This window comes from Zeus faber (genome assembly GCF_960531495.2).
Source record: "Zeus faber genome assembly, chromosome: 15".
Lineage (NCBI taxonomy): Eukaryota > Metazoa > Chordata > Actinopteri > Zeiformes > Zeidae > Zeus > Zeus faber.
In genome coordinates this window covers 3,584,749-3,606,820 of record NC_137194.1, presented here as the reverse complement: position 1 = coordinate 3,606,820, position 22,072 = coordinate 3,584,749, and the positions used below count along the sequence as shown (strand labels likewise).

Below are 22,072 nucleotides of genomic sequence, written 5' to 3'. Positions count from 1 at the left end.
CTGGAGTCCAGGAGATCCCGACGCTGGTGGTCCCACCGGGAGAGTGGGTGGAGTTTTAATACCGGCAGGTGGAGCAGCACCAGCACCTGGCGCAGCCCGATGCCACGTACTCTTGTGAATGCAAAGCCACTGAGCATTAGAACATTAACGGCTGACGAAATACACCAGCTGGTCCCTATGGAGGCTCGCTAGCCTAGCATGCTGCCGCTACGCCAGCAGGTGGCGCTGTCTCTGTGGGAGGCTTCTCTGCTGGTTGTTTGTCTAAAAGTACTTTCTGTTATTTATTTAACTTTGTTCATCTCACGTCGTCTGCAGAGTCTTCTCAGTTCTCTCAGTTCTCTCCGTCTTCTGGGCTGTTTATCAGAGGGAAACACTGGAAGCGTTTCTTCTTCTTCTTCTTCTTCTTCTTCTTCTTCTTCTTCTTCTTCTTCTTCTTCTTCTCTCTCAGACGTTTCTCTCCAATCGAAGCCCCCGAGGCCCGTCCCAGGCCCCGCCCCCGGGTGCACGTCAATGAAACGAATGCTATTGGTCCGGATGCTGTTTTCCAGCCAAGGCCTTTCTATCTCCACACAAAGACGTTTCTTTTGTACAGGATCCAAACTTGTTGTTCATTACTCTGACAAATCAATGACTTTGATCACGTGATCTCGCGACTACTTCCTGTTTGATCGCTCTGACGTCGATTGATCCGGGCTCCGCATTCCTGACGACCTCCGAGCTCCCGGAACCAGAACCATCCGGACCTGAAGAAGCTTCAGGTTCAGTTTTGTTTGGTGTTGAACTTGAGTTGGTTTCCATGGAAACCGTTGTCCGCAGAGCTGCACCCCAGCATGCACTGCGGCGTCCCAGCATGCACTGCGGCGTCCCAGCATGCACTGCGGCACGGAGAACCACACTTCCTGTGTTTTTGTGCTCCGTTGATTTTTCTACGTCCTGCCAGACGCTTCCCGCTGCAGTGGCTTGTTGTTGTTGTTCCAAGTGGTGTCATCGCAATGCATTGTGGGAAAGTCTCGCCCGCGTAGTGTGCAGTGTAATGTATTTCACCGGATGTAGTTTGGCGTCCTGGTACTTTACACATATACTTTTTACGCGTACTACTTGTTGTATACTATGGTTTCAGACTTACTTAGCATGTTCACATACTAATCTGGTGTACTAGATACTATGCCAGTGTGTACTAAATAGTATGCTAGTGTGTACTAAATAGTATGCTAGTGTGTACTAAATATATGCCAGTGTGTACTGTATAGTATGCCAGTGTGCACTAAATTGTATGCCAGTGTGTACTAAACAGTATACCAGTGTGTACCAAATAGTATGCCAGTGTGTACTAAATAGTATGCTAGTCTGTACTAAATAGTATGCCAGTGTGTACTATATAGTATGCCAGTGTGTACTAAATAGTATGCTAGTCTGTACTAAATAGTATGCCAGTGTGTACTAAATAGTATACCAGTGTGTACCAAATAGTATGCCAGTGTGTACTATATAGTATGCCAGTGTGTACCAAATAGTATGCTAGTCTGTACTAAATAGTATGCCAGTGTGTACTAAATAGTATGCCAGTGTGTACTATACAGTATACCAGTGTGTACCAAATAGTATGCTAGTCTGTACTAAATAGTATGCCAGTGTGTACTAAATAGTCTGCCAGTGTGTACTAAATAGTATACCAGTGTGTACCAAATAGTATGCCAGTGTGTACTATATAGTATGCCAGTGTGTACTAAATAGTATACCAGTGTGTACTAAATAGTATACCAGTGTGTACTAATAGTATGCCATTGTGTACTAAATAATATACACTTGGAGGCCATTTTGGATGCAGGATCTGCTTGTGCAGGGGGTCCTAGAGCAGGGGTTCTCAACGTGGGGTCTGGGGACCCTCCAGAGGTCCTTCCAGTTAAACTGTTTGGATCCTGGTTCTGCTGTTACCTCCACACACCGTGCTGCTGCCCCCTGCTGGTCACACGTCAACACCACAACTGTTTCCTTGTTATCCTGTTATTATATCACAGAACTCAGAGGGTGTGTGTGTGTGTGTGTGTGTGTGTGTGTCTGTGTGTGTGTGTGTGTGTGTGTGTGTGTGTGTGTGTGTGTGTGTGTAAAAAGGCTTTTCCTGTTGCCGCTGATCCGACTGTTGTTGCTGCTGAATCTCTTTACGTCGCCATTGTGGCGGCCATTTTGTATCTCTACGCTTTTCGCTTAATCTGTTGAACAAAGTGCACATGGCTCCAGAAACTGTCCTGGCTCCGCCCCCTTCAGTGGAGTTTCCACGGCAACGCCCGGGGCCAACATGGATGCCACTGTTCCCTGCCCTAACTGCTACAAAGGGACATTCCAGTTCTGCATGCTAACTGTGTTAGCGCAATACATGGCTGCAGATGGGATCAGCTAGCCTAGCTGCTGTGAAATCAGAAGCTAAAGAGTTATTTAGAGACATGAACATATAGATATATAGACATATAGATATATAGATATATATAGATCTTTAGTGACATTCTATCCCTTAAAGTTTCACGTTAAGCTGCAGCCTGGTGAGACAATGATCAATATGTATTGATCGATGTGTTGATCAACTATTCACACTTAGTTTAACGAACAGCCAATCACAATGCAGAGGTCAAAGCAGCAATCATCACGTTTCTAAATTTCAGGGGATTTTACTGGTTTTATCACCGGAACAACCAGTTTGATATCAAACAGCTTTGCATGCTGGGAAACGACGGCGGTCTCAGCCCAGTCATGCTCTTATCTTGAAACGCAGACTGTTCTCCCTCCGCCAACCATCTATTTTTATACGGAACAAGCTCCATGTAGGAACCTACAAGGTGTGGGTCTGCACCAGCGGCTGTTTGGTGACGGACGACGCCTTAAATATTTTGGGTGGAGCCGGAGCCGTTTTTTAAGGCGCACTTGTTCACAGGAAGCATCTTTCCCAGCATGTGGGACGACAGAAAATAAGCCATTTGTCCTTCAAAGTAAAAGCACACTTTGCAGGATGAGCATCGTGATTTGTAACAGCTAGCGTCGTGCTAACGACACGCTAACTCCTCACCAGCAACCTGATTGTCATTCCTCCTCGCGGGGCAACCCCACAGCGTTGCATTCTGGGACGTACCCAGAGCAAACAAACTGTTAATAGCAGCTTCTGTTGTGGAAACCTTGTGAAAGTACCGCGCGCTGTATGTTAACGTTCTCATGTGAGAGTTGGGGTGGAGGTGAGCGGGTGGAGGTGAGCGGGTGGCGTCCAACCTGCTGCGAGCACAGAACCAAAAGCTTCATGTTTCCTCCATTTGACACGAGCAGCAGCTGAATTCAACTCAAATATATTTTTCGTTCAAATATCAAAATATATTTTTCTACAAATGAATTTAAACGGAATCCGCCGCCACAGGTTGGACGCTGCCGCTTCACCAAGCTTCAGGTTTACAAAGTACACGCCGCACAAAGTACACGCCGTACAAAGTATACGTAGTACAAAGTACACACAGTACAGAGTACACAGTACACTCAGTAGTACAAAGTACACTTATTGCAAATTATTAGGATAGAGTTTGAATTTGGCAAAATCTGCGATGCCTCTGAGCAAGGCATCGGCCCAGAGCTGGAGTCGGTCCCCGGTTCCACTGCAGAGGGAAGATGTGAATCAAATATTCACAATCAAATAATCAAATACTTTGTATTTGTGTTCAATAATAAAACAGTTTAAAGCAGTTTGAACCTGATGGAAGGGTTGCTACTTCCTGTACGGTGTACTTCCTGTAGCATGTACTTCCTGTAGCGTGAACTTCCTGTACTGGGGATGTATGTGGAGTTGGGGATGTTTTCATGTTGATATCAATCTCCTCGTTTATTATATTGTGATATGTTGTGGATGCTGCTGTCAGGGTGCATGGCTCCGCCCCTCCCCAGCTGCTATTGGCTGGCTGGGGGTTTATTGATGTAAAGGGGCGGGGCTTGCTATTTTTATGAACAGATGTTCCCGAAAAAAATATTTTTTATTTTTATGAATTTATTTGTGTCGTTGTCGTGTTTTGTAACAAATGATGCAGCGAGAAGACAAAATAAAGATTTAGTTCTATACTGTCTGTCTGACTGTCTGTCTGTCTGATCGTTTGTTTGTCTGACCATCTGTCTGCCTGCCTAACCGTCTCTATACCGTCTGTCTGTGTGTGTGTGTGTATATATTATATATAGAGTGTATATATGTATATGAATATTGTATATTTTCCTGCTACTTCACAGTATTAGTACTTTACTGTGATACTTGTTTATCAGTTTATGTTTAATCCAGATGCAACACAACTTTAATCTGTTCTAATCCCAACTCATCTCCACACACACACACACACACACACACACACACACACACTCACATACATTACACACACTACACACACTACACACACTCGACACATGCACACTATTCACACGCTACACACACACACACTACACAAATAGTATGCACACACTACACACACAAACACTACATACACACTACACATATACACACACACACATAGACTAGACACATACACTATTTTCATCCTCACTAACCCACACTGAACAGGCTAAACAACAGTGAAAGATGGATGGATAGATGGTGACGGATGTGATAGATGGTGATGGATGTGATAGATGGTGATGGATGTGATAGATGGTGGTGGATGTGATAGATGGTGATGGCTGGAGTGATAGTTGGATAGATAGTGATGGATGGATGGACAGAGTGATGGGTGGATGAAGTGATGGGTGGATGAACAGAACAGATGGGTGTAAATGAAGTAATCTCTAGATATATTTTCAGTTTGTTAAATGTAAACGTTGCTGTTGCAGCGTCTGGATCTACAGTATGTACACGAGGATCCATGTAAACCTGGATCCAGTATATTCCAGTAAAGACCAGTATAGTCCAGTATAGTCCAGTAATATACTGAACTAGTGGCACGGTGGCTCAGTGCATCCACTGCTGCCTCGCAGCAAGAAGGTCCTGGGTTTGATTCCCGCCTGGGGCGCTGTTGGCACCGTGCTCCGGCGGGTTATCTCCCAAATAGGAACCTTTCTGTGTGGAGTTTGCATGTTCTCCCCGTGTTCACATGGGGTTTCCTCCACCTCACGTCAGTAAGGACCCACCACCAAAAACATGCACCCATCATGGTCTGACCAGCGATGGACACTTATCACCTGGTCCCCGGGTGCGTCCACGTACGCTGCCCACTGCTCCTGGCTGTGCCCCCGGAGGAAGGACAAGCCAGGATGGGTCAAATAAAGGGTTGTGTGACAAATAAAGACAGTTTCTTCTTCTTAAAAGACCAGTATATTCCAGTATAGCCCTATAAAGACCAGTGTATTCCAGTAAAGACCAGTATATTCCAGTATATTCCAGTATAGCCCTATAAAGACCAGTGTATTCCAGTATATACCAGTATAGTCCAGTATAGTCCAGTAAAGACCAGTATATTCCAGTTTATTCCTGTATATTCCAGTATATTCCAGTAAAGACCAGTATATTCCAGTTTATTCCAGTATATTCCAGTAAAGACCAGTATATTCCAGTTTATTCCAGTATATTCCAGTAAAGACCAGTATATTCCAGTTTATTCCAGTATATTCCAGTATAGAGTTTGGTGGCCACCTCTTTGCGTGGATGACATTTTCCAAAGGGTCACGGTTCCATGGAACCTGAAAAGCGCCGACGTCTTCCTCTGACCTCGTACCATTTCACGGGTTCTAGTTTTCCGACACCTCCCTGGCACGCGAACGCATCATTCACTCCCACAGTCGGGTGGAGGCTCCACCCCACGTGGTCGCGGCTTTCTGTGGATTCATCTTTTCCCGTGTCCATGTTTTTTTTTTGTGTGTAACCACTACTGAGCGATGGAGTATACACCACCCAGCACCATGTGAATGGACGTTCTAGCCACAACCAAACAAACTCATCTGGCTGCACCACCCGACCGCAGGTTCTACAACCTTGACGTGTGGGTGATGCACCAACGTTCTGCTGCTTCCGGTCAAATTTCATCTGTTTTTCCACTGATTCCTGCTCCGTGTGTGGATCCATTTGGATCAAACGTGAACGTTGACGTCAACGAAGGAACGAACACGAGATGTCTGAGACGTCTCGGTTCGAACGACACCTCAACCGCGTCCGTGGGTCCAGCTTGAAACCCAAAAAGGACACGGAGAATAATAATAATCCTAAAAATCCAAACAATAACAATAACCTGCAGGATGGACCCCTAATAATAATAATGATGATAATGAAAATAATAATCGTCATGATAATGATAATAATAATGACAATAACAATAACAACAACAATAATAATAATAATAATAATAATATAACAATCTCTCATCCCTTCTTTTCCCTTTTCTTTCTTTTCTTTTAATTTCCTGAAACCTCATGATGTCACTGATTAAGCAAAACATTCTCCATAATGTTGTTGTTTATTGTTTCCGTCATAATCAAGCTTCTGCTCTTGTGACGTGACTGCAAATCAACAACGTTAAGAGTCAAAGTCTCTCTCCCTCACCCCCCCCCCCCCCCCCCCTCTTCCTCTCTCTCTGGAGCATTACGTCATGCTGCTGGGTGGCGCCGCCCCCCCATCCTCCAGCTGCATTCTGATTGGCCCGTCCCCGAATGCACTGGAGTGTGATTGGTCCGTTCGGAACACCTGCGGACCGCAAGGAGGACAGTCCTTCCGCCCGGTCGCGAGGGATGTTAGAGATAAAAGGTGAAGCCGCAGCGCAGCGCGTGACAGAGAGAGGAAGAGGAAGAAGAGGAAGAAGAGGAGGAAGAGGAAGAGGAAGAAGAAGAAGAGGAGGAAGAGGAAGAGGAAGAAGAAGAAGAGGAAGAGGAGGAAGATGCTCAGGTTGTGACGCTCTGGATCCAGGAGATTCTGCGGAACCACTGAGCTGCGGAGCAGGAGGTGAGACAGGTCCGTCCTTTGACAGACAGACCAACCAGTCTCATCAGGACTGAAAATAACTATTACCGTGAACCGGCCTGTGTGTGTGTGTGTGTACAGTGTGTGTACAGTGTATGTGTCTGTACAATGTGTGTGTACAGTGTGTGTGTGTGTGTGTGTGTGTACAGTGTGTGTACAGTGTGTGTGTGTGTGTGTGTACAGTGTGTGTGTGTACAGTGTGTGTACAGTGTATGTGTCTGTACAATGTGTGTGTACAGTGTGTGTGTGTGTGTACAGTCTGTGTGTGTACAGTGTGTGTACAGTGTATGTGTCTGTACAATGTGTGTGTACAGTATGTGTGTGTACAGTGTATGTCTGTACAATGTGTGTGTACAGTGTGTGTACAGTGTGTGTGTCTGTACAATGTGTGTGTACAGTGTGTGTGTGTGTGTACAGTGTGTGTGTGTACAGTGTGTGTACAGTGTGTGTGTGTGTGTACAGTGTGTGTACAGTGTATGTGTCTGTACAATGTGTGTGTACAGTGTGTGTGTGTGTGTACAGTGTGTGTGTGTACGTGTGTGTGTGTACAGTGTGTGTACAGTGTATGTGTCTGTACAATGTGTGTGTACAGTATGTGTGTGTACAGTGTGTGTACAGTGTATGTCTGTACAATGTGTGTGTACAGTGTGTGTACAGTGTGTGTGTCTGTACAATGTGTGTGTGTACAGTGTGTGTACAGTATATGTGTCAGTACAATGTGTGTGTACAGTGTATGTGTCAGTACAATGTGTGTACAGTGTGTGTGTCTGTACAATGTGTGTGTGTGTACAGTGTATGTGTCAGTACAATGTGTGTACAGTGTGTGTGTCTGTACAATGTGTGTGTGTGTACGGTGTGTGTACAGTGTATGTGTCAGTACAATGTGTGTGTACGGTGTGTGTGTGTACAGTTTGTGTGTACGGTGTGTGTGTCTGCACAGTGTGTGTGTGTGTGTGTGTGTACTGTGTACAGTGTGTGTACACTGTCTGTGTCAGTATGGTGTGTGTACAGTGTACAATGTGTCTGTACAGTGTGTGTACAGTGTGTGTCTGTACAATGTGTGTGGACAGAGTGTGTGTATAGTGTGTGTGTACAGTGTGTGTCTGTACAGTGTGTGTGTGTCTGTACAGTGTGTGTACAGTGTGTGTATACAGTGTGTGTGTGTGTGCAATGTGTGTCTTTACAGTATGTGTGTACAGTGTGTGTCTGTACAATGTGTGTGTACAATGTGTCAGTCCAGTGTGTGTCTGTACAATGTGTGTGTATAGTGTGTGTATAGTGTGTGTGTACAGTGTGTGTGTACAGTGTGTGTATAGTGTGCGTCTGTCCAGTGTGTGTATAGTGTGTGTGTACAGTGTGTGTACAATGTGTGTGTACAGTGTATGTGTCTGTACAATGTGTGTGTACAGTGTGTGTGTCTGTACAATGTGTGTGTGTGTGTGTACAGTGTGTGTAGAAGAAACAGAAGAAGAAACAGTAGAACCATCCTGGCTTGTCCTTCCTCTGGGGGCACAGCCAGGAGCAGTGGGCAGCGTACGTGGACGCGCCCGGGGACCAGGTGATAAGTGTCCATCGCTGGTCAGACGATGATGGTGCATGTGTATGTGTCAGTACAATGTGTGTACAGTGTGTGTGTACGGTGTGTGTGTGTACAGTATGTGTGTACGGTGTGTGTGTCTGCACAGTGTGTGTGTGTGTGTGTGTGTGTACTGTGTACAGTGTGTGTGTACACTGTCTGTGTCAGTACGGTGTGTGTACAGTGTACGTGTCTGTACAATGTGTCTGTACAGTGTGTGCACAGTATGTGTCTGTACAGTGTGTGTACAGTGTGTGTACAGTGTGTTTGGATCCGTACAATGTGTCTGTACAGTGTGTGTCTACAATGTGTGTACAGTTAGTGTTTACGGTGTGTGTCTGTACAGTGTGTCTACAGTATGTGTGTGTACAGTGTCTGTGTGTGTGTACAGTCTATGTGTCTGTACTGTGTGTGTGTGTGTGTGTGTCTCTGTACAATGTGTGTGTGTGTGTGTGTGTACAGTGTATGTGTCTGTACAATGTGTGTGTACAGTGTGTGTTTACGGTGTGTGTGTCTGTACAGTGTGTCTACAGTATGTGTGTGTACAGTGTCTGTGTGTGTGTACAGTCTATGTGTCTGTACTGTGTGTGTGTGTGTGTGTCTCTGTACAATGTGTGTGTGTGTGTGTGTGTGTGTGTGTGCGTGTGATTGAGTGTGTATGTTTGTGTGCGTAGAGTATGTGTGTGTTTCCAGATGTTTTTTCCCCAGTTTGAAGGGTCAGATCATGGTGTGTGTGGGGGAATGAGGACGAAGATGAGGGTGAGGATGAAGGAGAGGATGAAGATGAAGATGATGATGAAGATGAGGATGAAGATGAGGATGAAGATGAGGATGCGTGGTGGTGTCGGTGCAGCGGCTCCTCCCAAACAGCAGCTCATTCAATAATTAATCGCTCATCAATATTCCATCGTCTCAGCAGCACAGACACTGGAGGTTTGAGGAGGAAGAGGAGGAAGAGAGACAGAGAGAGAGTGAGAAGTGATGGAGAGAGATGGAGGAGTGATGGAGGAGTGGACTCATTCTCTCTGTTTTGTCGTTCTATCTTTCCTCGGTCAGTCTCCACCCGTCACATCACTTCCTGTCTGCACCGCCCAAGTGCATCATGGGACCTGAAGTCCTGCTCCTGCCCCTCCTCTCCCTGATGACATCATCACTGTGCGCCAGTGGGGGCGGGCCCGGCCCAGGTACGTTGGGGGCGGAGCTTCGTGGAGGTTTTATCCATGAACAACACGCGAAGCGACTTCCTGTCGGGTTAGCAACCGAGTGTCCCTGCGGCTGCCGCGGCGACGTTCATGCAGCCCGGTTGCCGTGGCGACGTTCACGCGGCCTGCGGATGCCTTTATATTTAAATGAGTTTAGATATTACATTTCTAATCAGACCGAGGCTCCATGTTTCGTGGGCGTGATGACATAAAATGTCAACGAATCGATGAGGAATGGGAGGTTGACGCCTCCGCCTGTCCCCCCTTGTGTCCACGCTGCACCAGCAGGGGACGCCACGCCCTGCCCCGCCCAGTGTGTGTGTGAGACACGCCCCTGGTACACGCCCCAGTCCGTCTTCCACCGCGCCAGGACCGTGGACTGCAATGAGCTGCACCTGCAGAGGGCGCCGGAGAACATCTCCACAGACACACAGGTACGCAGACAGGTGGAGAGACAGAGAGACAGACGGGTATGTGCCTCACTGCAGCTTGTCTTTTACATTACATTTCATTTAGCAGACGCTTTTTATCCAAAGCGACTTACAATTGTTCAAACACCGACTGACGCAGCCATCAGAAGCAATGAGGGGTTAAGTGTCTTGCTCAAGGACACTACAGCATGCTAGCAGGAGGAGCCTGGGATCCAACCAGCAACCTTTAGATTACTAGACCACCAGCTCTACCTCCTGAGATACCATCCCCACGTCTTTGTTTTGCAGGTTCTCCTTCTCCAGAGTAACAACATCTCCTCCATCAGCTCTGAGCTGGAGAGTCTGACCAACCTGACGGAGCTGGACCTCTCCCAGAACAGCTTCACCCAGGTACCTCCGCCCCCGTGGGCCAATCATAGAGCCGCTCCACCCTCTGTGCCAATCACGCGTCTGTGTGTGTGTGTGTGTGTGTGTGTATGCAGGTGGGCCGGGTGGGCCTGGCCTCCCTGGTCCAGCTGGTGACCCTCTACCTGGAGGAGAACCTCCTGGTGGAGCTGGAGGACTTCAGCCTGAGGAACCTGTCGAGCCTGGAGGAGCTCTACGTCAACCACAACCACCTGACCTCCATCAGCCCCAGAGCCTTCGCTGGGCTGCACAGCCTGCTGCGGTACGACGCCCTGCTACACCCGTCACACCTCACACATCCACCTGAGGTTGTAATACAGAGGCGTGGTTTGCTGGTGGTTAGTTTCTGTTCCCTCACAGCAACAAGGTTGTGGGTTCAAACCCTGTGTTGAAAGACTGGCTGTGGCTCCACCCTCCAGTGCAAACATGGGTTCATCCTCTTCCTCCTTTTCCTCTCCTCCATCAGGCTCAATCTGAACTCCAACCGCCTGGTGGCCATAGACCGCCGCTGGTTTGAAGATCTGCCGTGTCTGGAGATCCTGATGATGGGGGAGAACCCCATCCTGGGCCTGGAGGACAGGACCTTCCTGCCCCTGTCCCGCCTGCACAGCCTGGTCCTGGCCGGCATGGGCCTGGAGGAGGTGCCCCCTGGAACCTTCCAGGGCCTGGAACACCTGGAGAGTCTGTCCATCTACAACAACAACCTCTGGTCTGTCCATCTCACAACATGGAACATGCTTGACATGACTCCGCTACCTCTGATTGGACAGGCAGGGCTTCACAGGAAGTGATGTCATATGCATGAGAAAACAATTTTAGAATATTTCTTCATTTTCACTCAGTTCCTCAATGTGCAGTGACTGCTTCCCGCCATAGAGGGCGCCCTTTAGCCAGGTCACTAGACCCAGCTGCTAGCGTCGCTGGCTCAGAGTGAACGTGAAACTAGTGTTTCCAGTCCAGACGTCACAAAGCGTCGAGTCCCCTCTGAGTGGGCGTGGCAGCTGAGTGGGCGTGGCAGCTGAGTGGGCGTGGCAGCTGAGTGGGCGTGGCAGCTTCGCTTGTTACCAAAATACTATTTTAACTGAGAGAGGTCGAAATGTTGAACTTTGTTCGGTGACTAAATACATGAAATATTGAAGCGTGTTATTAGACCATGTGGTGAATAACAGGTTAATAATAATAACTGGTTATTAATGATAAAAGGTTATTAAAATAACTAGTTAATGATAATAACTAGTTATTCATAATAACAGGTTATTCATAATAACTAGTTATTAATAATAACTAGTTAATAATAATAACTGGTTATTAATAATAAATGTTATTAATACTAACTGGTTAATAATATAATGCGTTGAGTGTTACCGGGGGATGGTGGCTCAGGAGGTAGAGCTGGTGGTCTAGTGATCTAAAGGTTGCTGGTTGGATCCCAGGCTCCTCCTGCTAGCATGCTGTAGTGTCCTTGAGCAAGACACTTAACCCCTAATTGCTCCTGATGGCTGCATCCGTCGGTGCTAGTCTCAGTCGCTTTGGATAAAAGCGTCTGCTAAATGCAATGTAATGTAATGTAATGTAAATGTTTCTTGCAGTTGGGTTCCTCGGGAGGCGTTGAGTGTTCTTCCAAACCTCAAGTTCCTGGATCTGAACAGTAACCCCATCCCCCGGATCCAGGAGGCAGACTTCCAGAACCTGCTCCACCTGGAGGAGCTGAGGTGGGTCCTGCTCCAGGTCCTGCTCCAGGTCCTGCTCCAGGTCCTGCTCCAGGTCCTGATTGATCTGACAGGTTAATGTGGATGCAGAACAGGAAGTGTTCAGATGCTCAATCCATCACATGTGTATTCATAGAACTGGGTATTCCTACTGCACTGCTACTACTGATTCTGCATACTACTACTACTACTACATACTACTACTACTGCTTCTGCATACTACTACTACTGCTGCTAGTACTCTTACTACTACTACTACTACTACTACTACTACTACTACTACATACTACTACTACTGCTTCTGCATACTACTACTACTACATACTACTGCTTCTGCATACTACTACTACTGCTGCTAGTACTCCTACTACTACTGCTTCTGCATACTACATACTACTACTACTACTACTGCTACTATTACTACTGCTTCTGCATACTACTACTACTACTACATATACTAATGTAACACCACAACTCTGCTCCGATTGGTTGATCACCCACTAGGTTAGCGTGATGCTAACTGGGTTAGCGTGATGCTAACTGGGTTAGCGTGATGCTAACTGGGTTAGCGTGATGCTAACTGGTGTTTCAGTGTGAACAACATGGACGAGCTGTTGCTGGTGGAGAAGGACGCGTTCCAGAACCTTCCAGAGATGGTGAAGCTGGAGCTGTACAACAACAGAAAGCTGTCTTACATTCACCCCGAGGCCTTCAGGTACCTGGTTACCTGCCTGTCTCTCTACCTGCCAATCTGTCTCTCTCTCGCTCTCCATCTGTGTAAATCTGACTGTGTGTTTACCCGTCGCACCCTAGTGGCCTGGTCTCCCTGCGCACCCTGGTGCTGCACAGCTCGGGGCTGAGCGTCCTGTCGCCCCTCACTGTCTCCCTGCTGCCCTCCCTGGTGGAGGTGTCTCTCCACTCCAACCCGCTGCGCTGCGACTGCCTGGGTGCGTGGCGCTCCGCCCTCTCCACCCGGACGCAGCTCCGCCTGCTGGACACCCACATGACGCTGTGCGCCACGCCGCCGCGCCTCATTGGCCAAGAGCTGCTGGAGGCGGTGTCTACGGGCGGGGGGAGCGGGGGGGACAGCTGCCTCCCCCACATCTCCCCCCTCTCCCTCCCCCCCGCCATCAACATCAGCTCTGGGCAACCAATCAGCTTGGAGTGCTGGGCTGACGCTGACCCCGCCCCCCAGTTCTACTGGGTGACGCCCACTGGAGACAAGGTGTGTGTGTGTGTGTGTGTGTGTGTGTGTGTGATCCGAGGTACACCTCAACTATGAGAGACAAAATGAGAAAAAAAAATCCAGAAAATCACATTGTCTGATTTTTAAAGAATTTATTTGCAAATTATGGTGGAAAATAAGTATTTGGTCAATAACAAAAGTTCATCTCAATACTTTGTTATTTACCCTTTGTTTGCAATGACAGAGGTCAAACGTTTTCTGTAAGTCTTCACAAGGTTTTCACACACTGTTGCTGGTATTTTGGCCCGTTCCTCCATGCAGATCTCCTCTAGAGCAGTGATGTTTTGGGGCTGTCGCTGGGCAACACGGACTTTCAACTCCCTCCAAAGATTTTCTATGGGGTTGAGATCTGGAGACTGGCTAGGCCACTCCAGGACCTTGAAATGCTTCTTACAAAGCCACTCCTTCGTTGCCCGGGCCGTGTGTTTGGGATCATTGTCATGCTGAAAGACCCAGCCACGTTTCATCTTCAATGCCCTTGCTGATGGAAGGAGGTTTTCACTCAAAATCTCACGATACATGGCCCCATTCATTCTTTCCTTTACACGGATCAGTCGTCCTGGTCCCTTTGCAGAAAAACAGCCCCAAAGCATGATGTTTCCACCCCCATGCTTCACAGTAGGTTTGGTGTTCTTTGGATGCAACTCAGCTTTCTTTCTCCTCCAAACACGACAAGTTGAGTTTTTACCAAAAAGTTCTATTTTGGTTTCATCTGACCATATGACATTCTCCCAATCCTCTTCTGGATCATCCAAATGCTCTCTAGCAAACTTCAGACGGGCCTGGACATGTAGTGGCTTAAGCAGGGGGACACGTCTGGCACTGCAGCATTTGAGTCCCTGGCGGCATAGTGTGTTACTGATGGTAGCCTTTGTTACTTTGGTCCCAGCTCTCTGCAGGTCATTCACTAGGTCCCCCCGTGTGGTTCTGGGATGTTTGCTCACCGTTCTTGTGATCATTTTGACCCCACGGGGTGAGATCTTGCGTGGAGCCCCAGATGGAGGGAGATTATCAGTGGTCTTGTATGTCTTCCATTTTCTAATGATTGCTCCCACAGTTGATTTCTTCACAACAAGCTGCTTACCTATTGCAGATTCAGTCTTCCCAGCCTGGTGCAGGTCTACAATTTTGTTTCTGGTGTCCTTTGACAGCTCTTTGGTATTGGCCATAGTGGAGTTTGGAGTGTGACTGTTTGAGGTTGTGGACAGGTGTCTTTTATACTGATAACAAGTTCAAACAGGTGCCATTAATACAGGTAACGAGTGGAGGACAGAGGAGCCTCTTAAAGAAAAAGTTACAGGTCTGTGAAAGCCAGAAATCTTGCTTGTTTGTAGGTGACCAAATACTTATTTTACCGAGGAATTTACCAATGAATTCATTAAAAATCCTACGATGTGATTTCCTGGATTCTTTCCCCCCATTCTGTCTCTCATAGTCGAAGTGAACCTATGATGAAAATTACAGGACTCTCTCATCTTTTTAAGTGGGAGAACTTGCACAATTGGTGGCTGACTAAATACTTTTTTGCCCCACTGTAGATATATAGACATATAGATGTATAGATATATATAGATCTTTAGTGACATTCTATCCCTTAAAGTTTCACGTTAAGCTGCAGCCTGGTGAGACAATGATCAATATGTATTGATCGATGTGTTGATCAACTATTCACACTTAGTTTAACGAACAGCCAATCACAATGCAGAGGTCAAAGCTGCAATCATCATGTTTCTAAATTTCAGGGGATTTTACTGGTTTTATCACCGGAACAACCAGTTTGATATCAAACAGCTTTGCATGCTGGGAAACGACGGCGGTCTCAGCCCAGTCATGCTCTTATCTTGAAACGCAGACTGTTCTCCTTCCGCCAACCATCTATTTTTATACGGAACAAGCTCCATGTAGGAACCTACAAGGTGTGGGTCTGCACCAGCGGCTGTTTGGTGACGGACGACGCCTTAAATATTTTGGGTGGAGCCGGAGCCGTTTTTTAAGGCGCACTTGTTCACAGGAAGCATCTTTCCCAGCATGTGGGACGACAGAAAATAAGCCATTTGTCCTTCAAAGTAAAAGCACACTTTGCAGGATGAGCATCGTGATTTGTAACAGCTAGCGTCGTGCTAACGACACGCTAACTCCTCACCAGCAACCTGATTGTCATTCCTCCTCGCGGGGCAACCCCACAGCGTTGCATTCTGGGACGTACCCAGAGCAAACAAACTGTTAATAGCAGCTTCTGTTGTGGAAACCTTGTGAAAGTACCGCGCGCTGTATGTTAATGTTCTCATGTGAGAGTTGGGGTGGAGGTGAGCGGGTGGAGGTGAGCGGGTGGCGTCCAACCTGCTGCGAGCACAGAACCAAAAGCTTCATGTTTCCTCCATTTGACACGAGCAGCAGCTGAATTCAACTAAAATATATTTTTCGTTCAAATATCACAAAGTAGAAGTACAAAGTACACGCCGCACAAAGTACACGCCGTACAAAGTATACGCAGTAAAAAGTACACATGGTAAAAAGTACACACAGTACAAAGTACACACAGTATAAAGTACACTCAGTACAAAGTACACTTATTGCAAATTAATAGGATAGAGTTTGAATTTGGCAAAATCCGCGATGCCTCTGAGCAAGGCATCGGCCCAGAGCTGGAGTCGGTCCCCGGTTCCACTGCAAAGGGAAGATGTGAATCAAATATTCACAATCAAATAATATTTGATTGTGCGACCAAAAATGCTTCTGGGTGTGGATGTGAGTTGGATGTGAACGTTAGTCGGCGTCTCTCCGACCAATAGAATCCTCTCTTTCGTGCTCAGGTGACTTCTGAGGCTGTGGCTGCGCCAATGGCGTCGGAGCAGGGGCGTGGCCCCACCAGGAAGCTGAAGAAGCAGCGCGTGTTGGAGCCCGGAACGTTGCTGATCCATCAGGTGGATCCAGCGGACGCCGGTGAGTCCCAGAGCCCAACACAAACAATGTTCACAAAGATGTAACTCCCGAAAACGTAACTCCTCACAGGGCCCTCACGGGGTCCTCATGGGGCCCTCACAGGCTCCTCACAGGGTCCTCACGGGGGCCCTCATGAGGGTCCTCACAGGGCCCTCACGGGGGCCCTCATGAGGGTTCTCACGGGGGCCCTCTCTAGTCTAAAGAGCCTGAGAATGTGACCAGAGCCTCGGTTTGTCTCTTGTTCAGTAACTTGAACTTGAACTTAAACAAACAGGATAAAAAGAAACCTCAGCATGTTTCTAGTCTCAGACTCCAACAGGTGGAGCCCACGCAGGGGGTGGAGCCTGCAGTGCACCACCCCTCAGAGAGGTTTTTGGTGCTATGTGACGCTGTCTGCCTCCCCCCAGGTCTGTACACGTGCGTGGCCTGGAACGTGGATGGAGCTGACACCCGCAGCGTGCTGCTGCACGTGGACGTCCAGGTGGGCGCAGCGGAGGCTCCGCCCGGCCGGGTGGAGCTGTGGGCGGGCAACGGCTCCGGCGCCCCGGCCTCCCTGGTGCTGACGGCCAAGGTAGAGTTGTCCCCTAAAGCTGTAATGTGATAATATCGGGGACCGCCTCCCATTTTGTTTCTCGGATGGTCCCTCCTCCCCTCCAATCCTCGTGTCTGTCCCTCCGGTGACCACCTGTCTGTCTCTCAGGTGGTCCACGCCCAGTCGGTGGTTCTGGAGTGGAGGCTGTTACTCAACCGGCACGACCCTGCGCTGCCCCCTGGGGGCTGGACCAGCGCCACCGTGCACATCGACAACACTCAGATCAGCTACACCGCCCAGGTCAGTGTTGCCATGGAAAACCAGACCACAGATCAATACAGACGATCAGTCACACAACGACCTGAACCAATCAGGGACATTCCAGTGCACACACACTAAACTCATATCTCACCCTCCCTCCCTCCCTCACCCCAGGTCCCAGTGGATGTCCAGGAGTACAACCTCACCCACCTCCTCCCGTCCACAGAGTACCACGTCTGTCTGACTGTCTCCTTCTCCCCCCTCGCCCCCGCCCCCGCCCCATCGCGCCACACGTCCTGTGTGAACGTCACGACGCGGGAGGCGGGGCTTGCGGTGCAGCTGGTGGAGCCGGCGGGGGCCAGCGCTGCGCTGGCGGCGGCGCTGGGCTCGGTCCTGGCGGCGCTACTGCTGCTGCTGCTGCTCTACGCGGCGCAGGGGCGCATGCGGCGCCACAGTGGGGGCGGAGGCGGGGGCGGCGGCCACGCCCTGAAGACCTACATGCACCCGTCGGCCATCGCCCTCAGCGAGCTGTACCCCCCCCTCATCACCCTGTGGGACGCAGACAAAGACAAAGAAAGGGAGGAGGAGGAGGAGGAGGCGCAGGGCGGACAGATAGACACCTCCAAGACTTACATGTGGTAGACAGAGACAGATAGACAGACAGACAGACAGACAGACAGACAGACAGACAGACAAACAGACAGATAGTTGAGCACACTTAACTGATGAAGTGAAGTGTAATTGAGACATTCCATCTGACTTCAGCTTCCTGTTCGTTCTCATCTTTATTAATTAGAATTCAAATCAAATCAATGGAATCATCTGATCTGAGGTCAGAGGTCGTTGAATGTTCAAGTTACAGCAGGAATCGGTATTCCACTGTACACAGTGCTACTGCAGTACTACTGCGGGGTGGCTGCAGTATAAGTACATGGAGTTGTTTTGCTGGTGTATCCTGAGCTCTTTGATAGAGAACAGTGTTAAATATGTAAAGGTAGTAATACTAATACCAATACTAATACTCAAACTCACTTTCTGCACTACGATGTCACAGAGTATTGAAACTTTATCAATACCTCCTGCACGGACACTGATCACCTGGTCATTTTATTTGTCACTGAACGAGGTTATTGATTATTTTAGGACGTAAGAAGCATTATTATTATTATTATTCTATTTTGCTGAGACTGTTTTCCTGTGTCGTTCTGCGACGCTTTGAGCCGCTGGCCCAGCATGCTCTGCACTCCTCTTTTGGATGCTTTTATTTTGTAAAACAACCCAGACGGTCCTGAACATTCTGTCCAGTCCACTACCCTAAACCCCAAGGATTAGGGTTTAGTATGAAGGATGTAGGGTTTAGTGATTAGGGTTTAGAGTTTTGTGAGTCGGGCTTAGTGTGTAGGGTTAAGAACATAAGGTCTAGGGTTTAGTGCATAGAAGGTAGCGTGTTTAGGGATTAGTGCGTAGGGTTTAGGGTGTAGAGTTTCGTGCATCGGGTTTAGGGTGTAGGGTTTAGTGCATAGAATGTAGGGTGTATCGGGATTAGTGCGTAGGGTTTAGGGTGTAGGGTTTAGTGCATAGGGTTTTGGGTTTAGTGCGTGGGATGTAGGGTGTATAGGGATTAGTGCGTAGGGGTTAGGGTGCAGGCGTGGGGTTTTAGGTATGGGGTTGAGTGTGTAGGGTTTAGTGCCTGGGGTACAGGGGGGTAACTAGGGGCGCTGGAATAGGGGAGACACTGGGATTTTTTGTCCCCCACTTTCAGGTATTACAGTAATAGAACGCTGGCGGCAGCGGCGTTGCTAGGGGTGGGCGTCCGGGGGCTTCGGCCCCCAATGTTTTCTGAAAAGCCTCCGATCTTAAAATGTGCGCCGCGATCGCTACCTCTCTGACGGTACCGGCTGCCCCCCCACTGCATGGTACAATCCAGCTCCCATGATGGTAACGGTTCCCTTGTTAACGGGCCATGGATGCAGTGGTTGATCGGATTTTCAGCCTCAACCAAAACACAGTGTGACCAGATGTTGTAGCCATTTTCAAATCTATATTTTATTTTACTGAACAAAATCCTTTGTTTCCTTTGATCACACCGCCTGTGTTTGTTTTCACTGAATCTGCTGCTGGTTGGTTAATACCGCTGTCAATCACCTGAGACCAAAACAAGATGGACACCAGGACGTTTAGCGACACAGATCCAAGATGGAAGATCAATAATGAAAGTTTGACTTCATTTTGAATGACTTGGGAGGATGCTGCTCTGGAAACAGACCTCTCAATGCACCTGTTCAGGGTGAATTTCCTTTTTCAGCGTTTCACCTCCTAAAAGCGTCATTCTAGAGGTGACCACATCCAGGTGTGGACCACAAACCACACAAGGTCCCAGTGGTTGATTTGAAGTATTATGTATTTTGTATTTACGCTCTTTGCTAATATCCACCGGCTTCTCAGATGTTAACCCTCTTACCTCCTCACCACTGGGACTCTTTGAAATCAGGGTGACATGTAGCGCCACCTAGAGGCGTCCAGAACAATCAGCAGGATGATGTCACGTTATTCTCATGTTTGATTCAACTTTACAGTAATATGCAGGGTATTTTGTACAAATGATATTGCTTTATATTTTAACGGAAGTATTATACTTATTATTATTATTATTGCTACTCAACACTAAGCACTAATTGTAAAGACAACATGTGTTATTAATGTGTTATTAAAGGGTCGATGTGTAAATACTGTTATTATCTGATAATTCAGGGCGTTGGCCTTGTATCTGAAGTACACATTTATATAATAAAATAAACATGGATTCTACATGGTGTGACTGTTCCACAGCAACTATACATAGTACAACAGTACTAACATAGTACCACAGTGTGTGCATACTGTATAAACTTGTACATTTAGACTCATACACGTCGCCATCTTACCAGAATGCAACTACAAATATTTTAAGCTCCACATTACGTGCATTAACGGTGCAGTGTGTAGAATTTACAGAATGGACTCCGCAGAAATGGAGTATAATATTCACGAGTATGTTTTAATGAGTGTATAATCCCATGAAAATAAGCATCGTTGTGTAACCTCGTAACCTCAGAATGAGCCGTTTTTATCTGCATAGGGAGCGGGTACGCTTCACCGAAGCCGCCACGTTGCACCGCCATGTTCCTACAGTAGCCCAGGAGGGACCAACCCAACACTGGCTCTAACCTCCGTAACGTCACCGAGCGGTCTGTCTGGTGTACCCTGCTGACGCTGTCCCACTGTCAGACTAAAGCAGAGCAGGTTTTTGGCATTATGTCGCTGATGTTAGCTTGTTGCCACCGTAGCTTCTCCTACGTCGCTGGAAAGAGAGGGGGGGGGGGGGGGTTCAATGTGTTGCAATTTGCCACCTCACCACTAGATGCCCCTGAACCCTACACACTGCACCTCTCATTTGCAGTTTCCCACTTCAGTCACAATGTTGATATTTGGTGCAGAAGTTTATTGTTTGTGTGTGTATAATATACCGCTACACATCTGCAATCAGACAATAACAATCAATAACACAAGTGTGTGGAACACTCAGTTCTAATTGGTCAACAGTGAAAAGCAACGGTTAGTTATTATGTGTTATTATGACTGTTGTTAATAATGACCATTGTACATAATGACCGTTGTAAATTATAAATGTTGTTGATAATGACCGCTGTTGATAATGACTGCTATTAATTATGACCGTCGTTAATAATAACTGTTGTTAACAATGACGGTTGTTAATAATGACAGTTGTTAATAATGACAGTTGTTAATAATGACCTCCTTTTTTTTTAATGATCGCTGTTGATTGTGACCATTGTTGTGCGGTGTGGCACGGTGGCACAGTGCAATGGCACCGCGCTCCGGTAGGTTCTCTCCTGATCCGGGGCCCGTCTGTGTGGAGTTTGCATGTTCTCCCTGTGCTCACATGGGGTTTCCTCCACGTAACATCAGTAGGGATCTCCACCCAAAACATGGGGTTTCCTCCTTGGAACATCAGTAAGGACCCCCACCCAAAACATGGGGTTTCCTCCATGTTACATCAGTAAGGACCCCCACCCAAAACATGGGGTTTCCTCCAAAACCGTGTGTTGTAAGCTGCCCACCGCTCCTGGAGGAAGGACACGCCTCGATGCGAAAAATGCTGAAAAGACCTTTCACGGCCTCCATTGGCGTGTGTGTGTTGGCCGTAGCTGCACCTAATGCATGAGGTGTGTGTGTGATAATAAAATGTTGCTATTGATGACCGCTGTCAATAATGACCGTTGCCACGGGCAACCACTTCCCTGCCTCCATGCTTAAGCTAACAGTTAGTGGCGTCATCTGGTGGCGCTCCATAGAAACTACAACGGAAGACTGGACGCCACCGTCCCACTCAGCTCCGCGTTTCTCCATTCATGTAAATGTCCATTTGAACATTAATAGCAGGAAATACTTTATTATCATGGTACATTATGGTTGTTAGTAGTAGTTGAGTCGTGCGAAGCGACCTCCTGTTGACGAAGGCGCCATTGCTGTTTGTTTACTTGTTTGTTCATTAGTATTTGAGACACGGCGTAAAAAAAAAAAAATCCTTAAAAGTAGAAATAGACCAAATCCTCCACGTTCCTGCCGCAGATTTCCCGTCAAACCCGTCACAACAGAAAGAGAAATGAATAGAAAAGAGTGTCGCTTACGACGCGGTGCGCCCCTTTGTTCTCCGTCGCTAGGGCCCTCTGGTTGCTAGGCAGATCGGAACACGGCCCGACGTGAAACTCGCTGTTGCAACCAGGAAGTGACGTCACAGCGCCCCGTCAG

At 47.7% G+C, this 22,072-nt stretch overlaps 2 protein-coding genes across 2 annotated transcripts in view; both read left to right on the top strand.

The window, feature by feature from the left end:
* elk1 (ETS transcription factor ELK1) overlaps window positions 1-220 on the top strand; it is a 20,133-nt gene extending 19,913 nt beyond the window's left edge. Inside the window, exon 11 of the mRNA XM_080014501.1 lies at window positions 1-220. This exon is cut by the window's left edge and continues 195 nt beyond it. The gene's annotated coding sequence lies outside the window, so the exon portion shown is untranslated.
* A 6,534-nt stretch (window positions 221-6,754) lies between these two features.
* LOC307241440 (leucine-rich repeat neuronal protein 1) lies at window positions 6,755-17,902 on the top strand (the record flags this gene model as incomplete). Its single annotated transcript, XM_080015536.1, has 13 exons — window positions 6,755-6,946; window positions 9,588-9,715; window positions 10,019-10,167; window positions 10,453-10,554; window positions 10,647-10,831; window positions 11,036-11,278; window positions 12,159-12,281; window positions 12,871-12,993; window positions 13,092-13,503; window positions 16,338-16,467; window positions 16,875-17,038; window positions 17,168-17,299; window positions 17,435-17,902. Exons 2-13 carry the CDS (start codon window positions 9,634-9,636, stop codon window positions 17,900-17,902), a joined length of 2,313 nt encoding a protein of 770 aa, XP_079871662.1. The 5' UTR covers window positions 6,755-6,946; window positions 9,588-9,633.
* Between the last annotated feature and the right edge of the window lie 4,170 nt (window positions 17,903-22,072).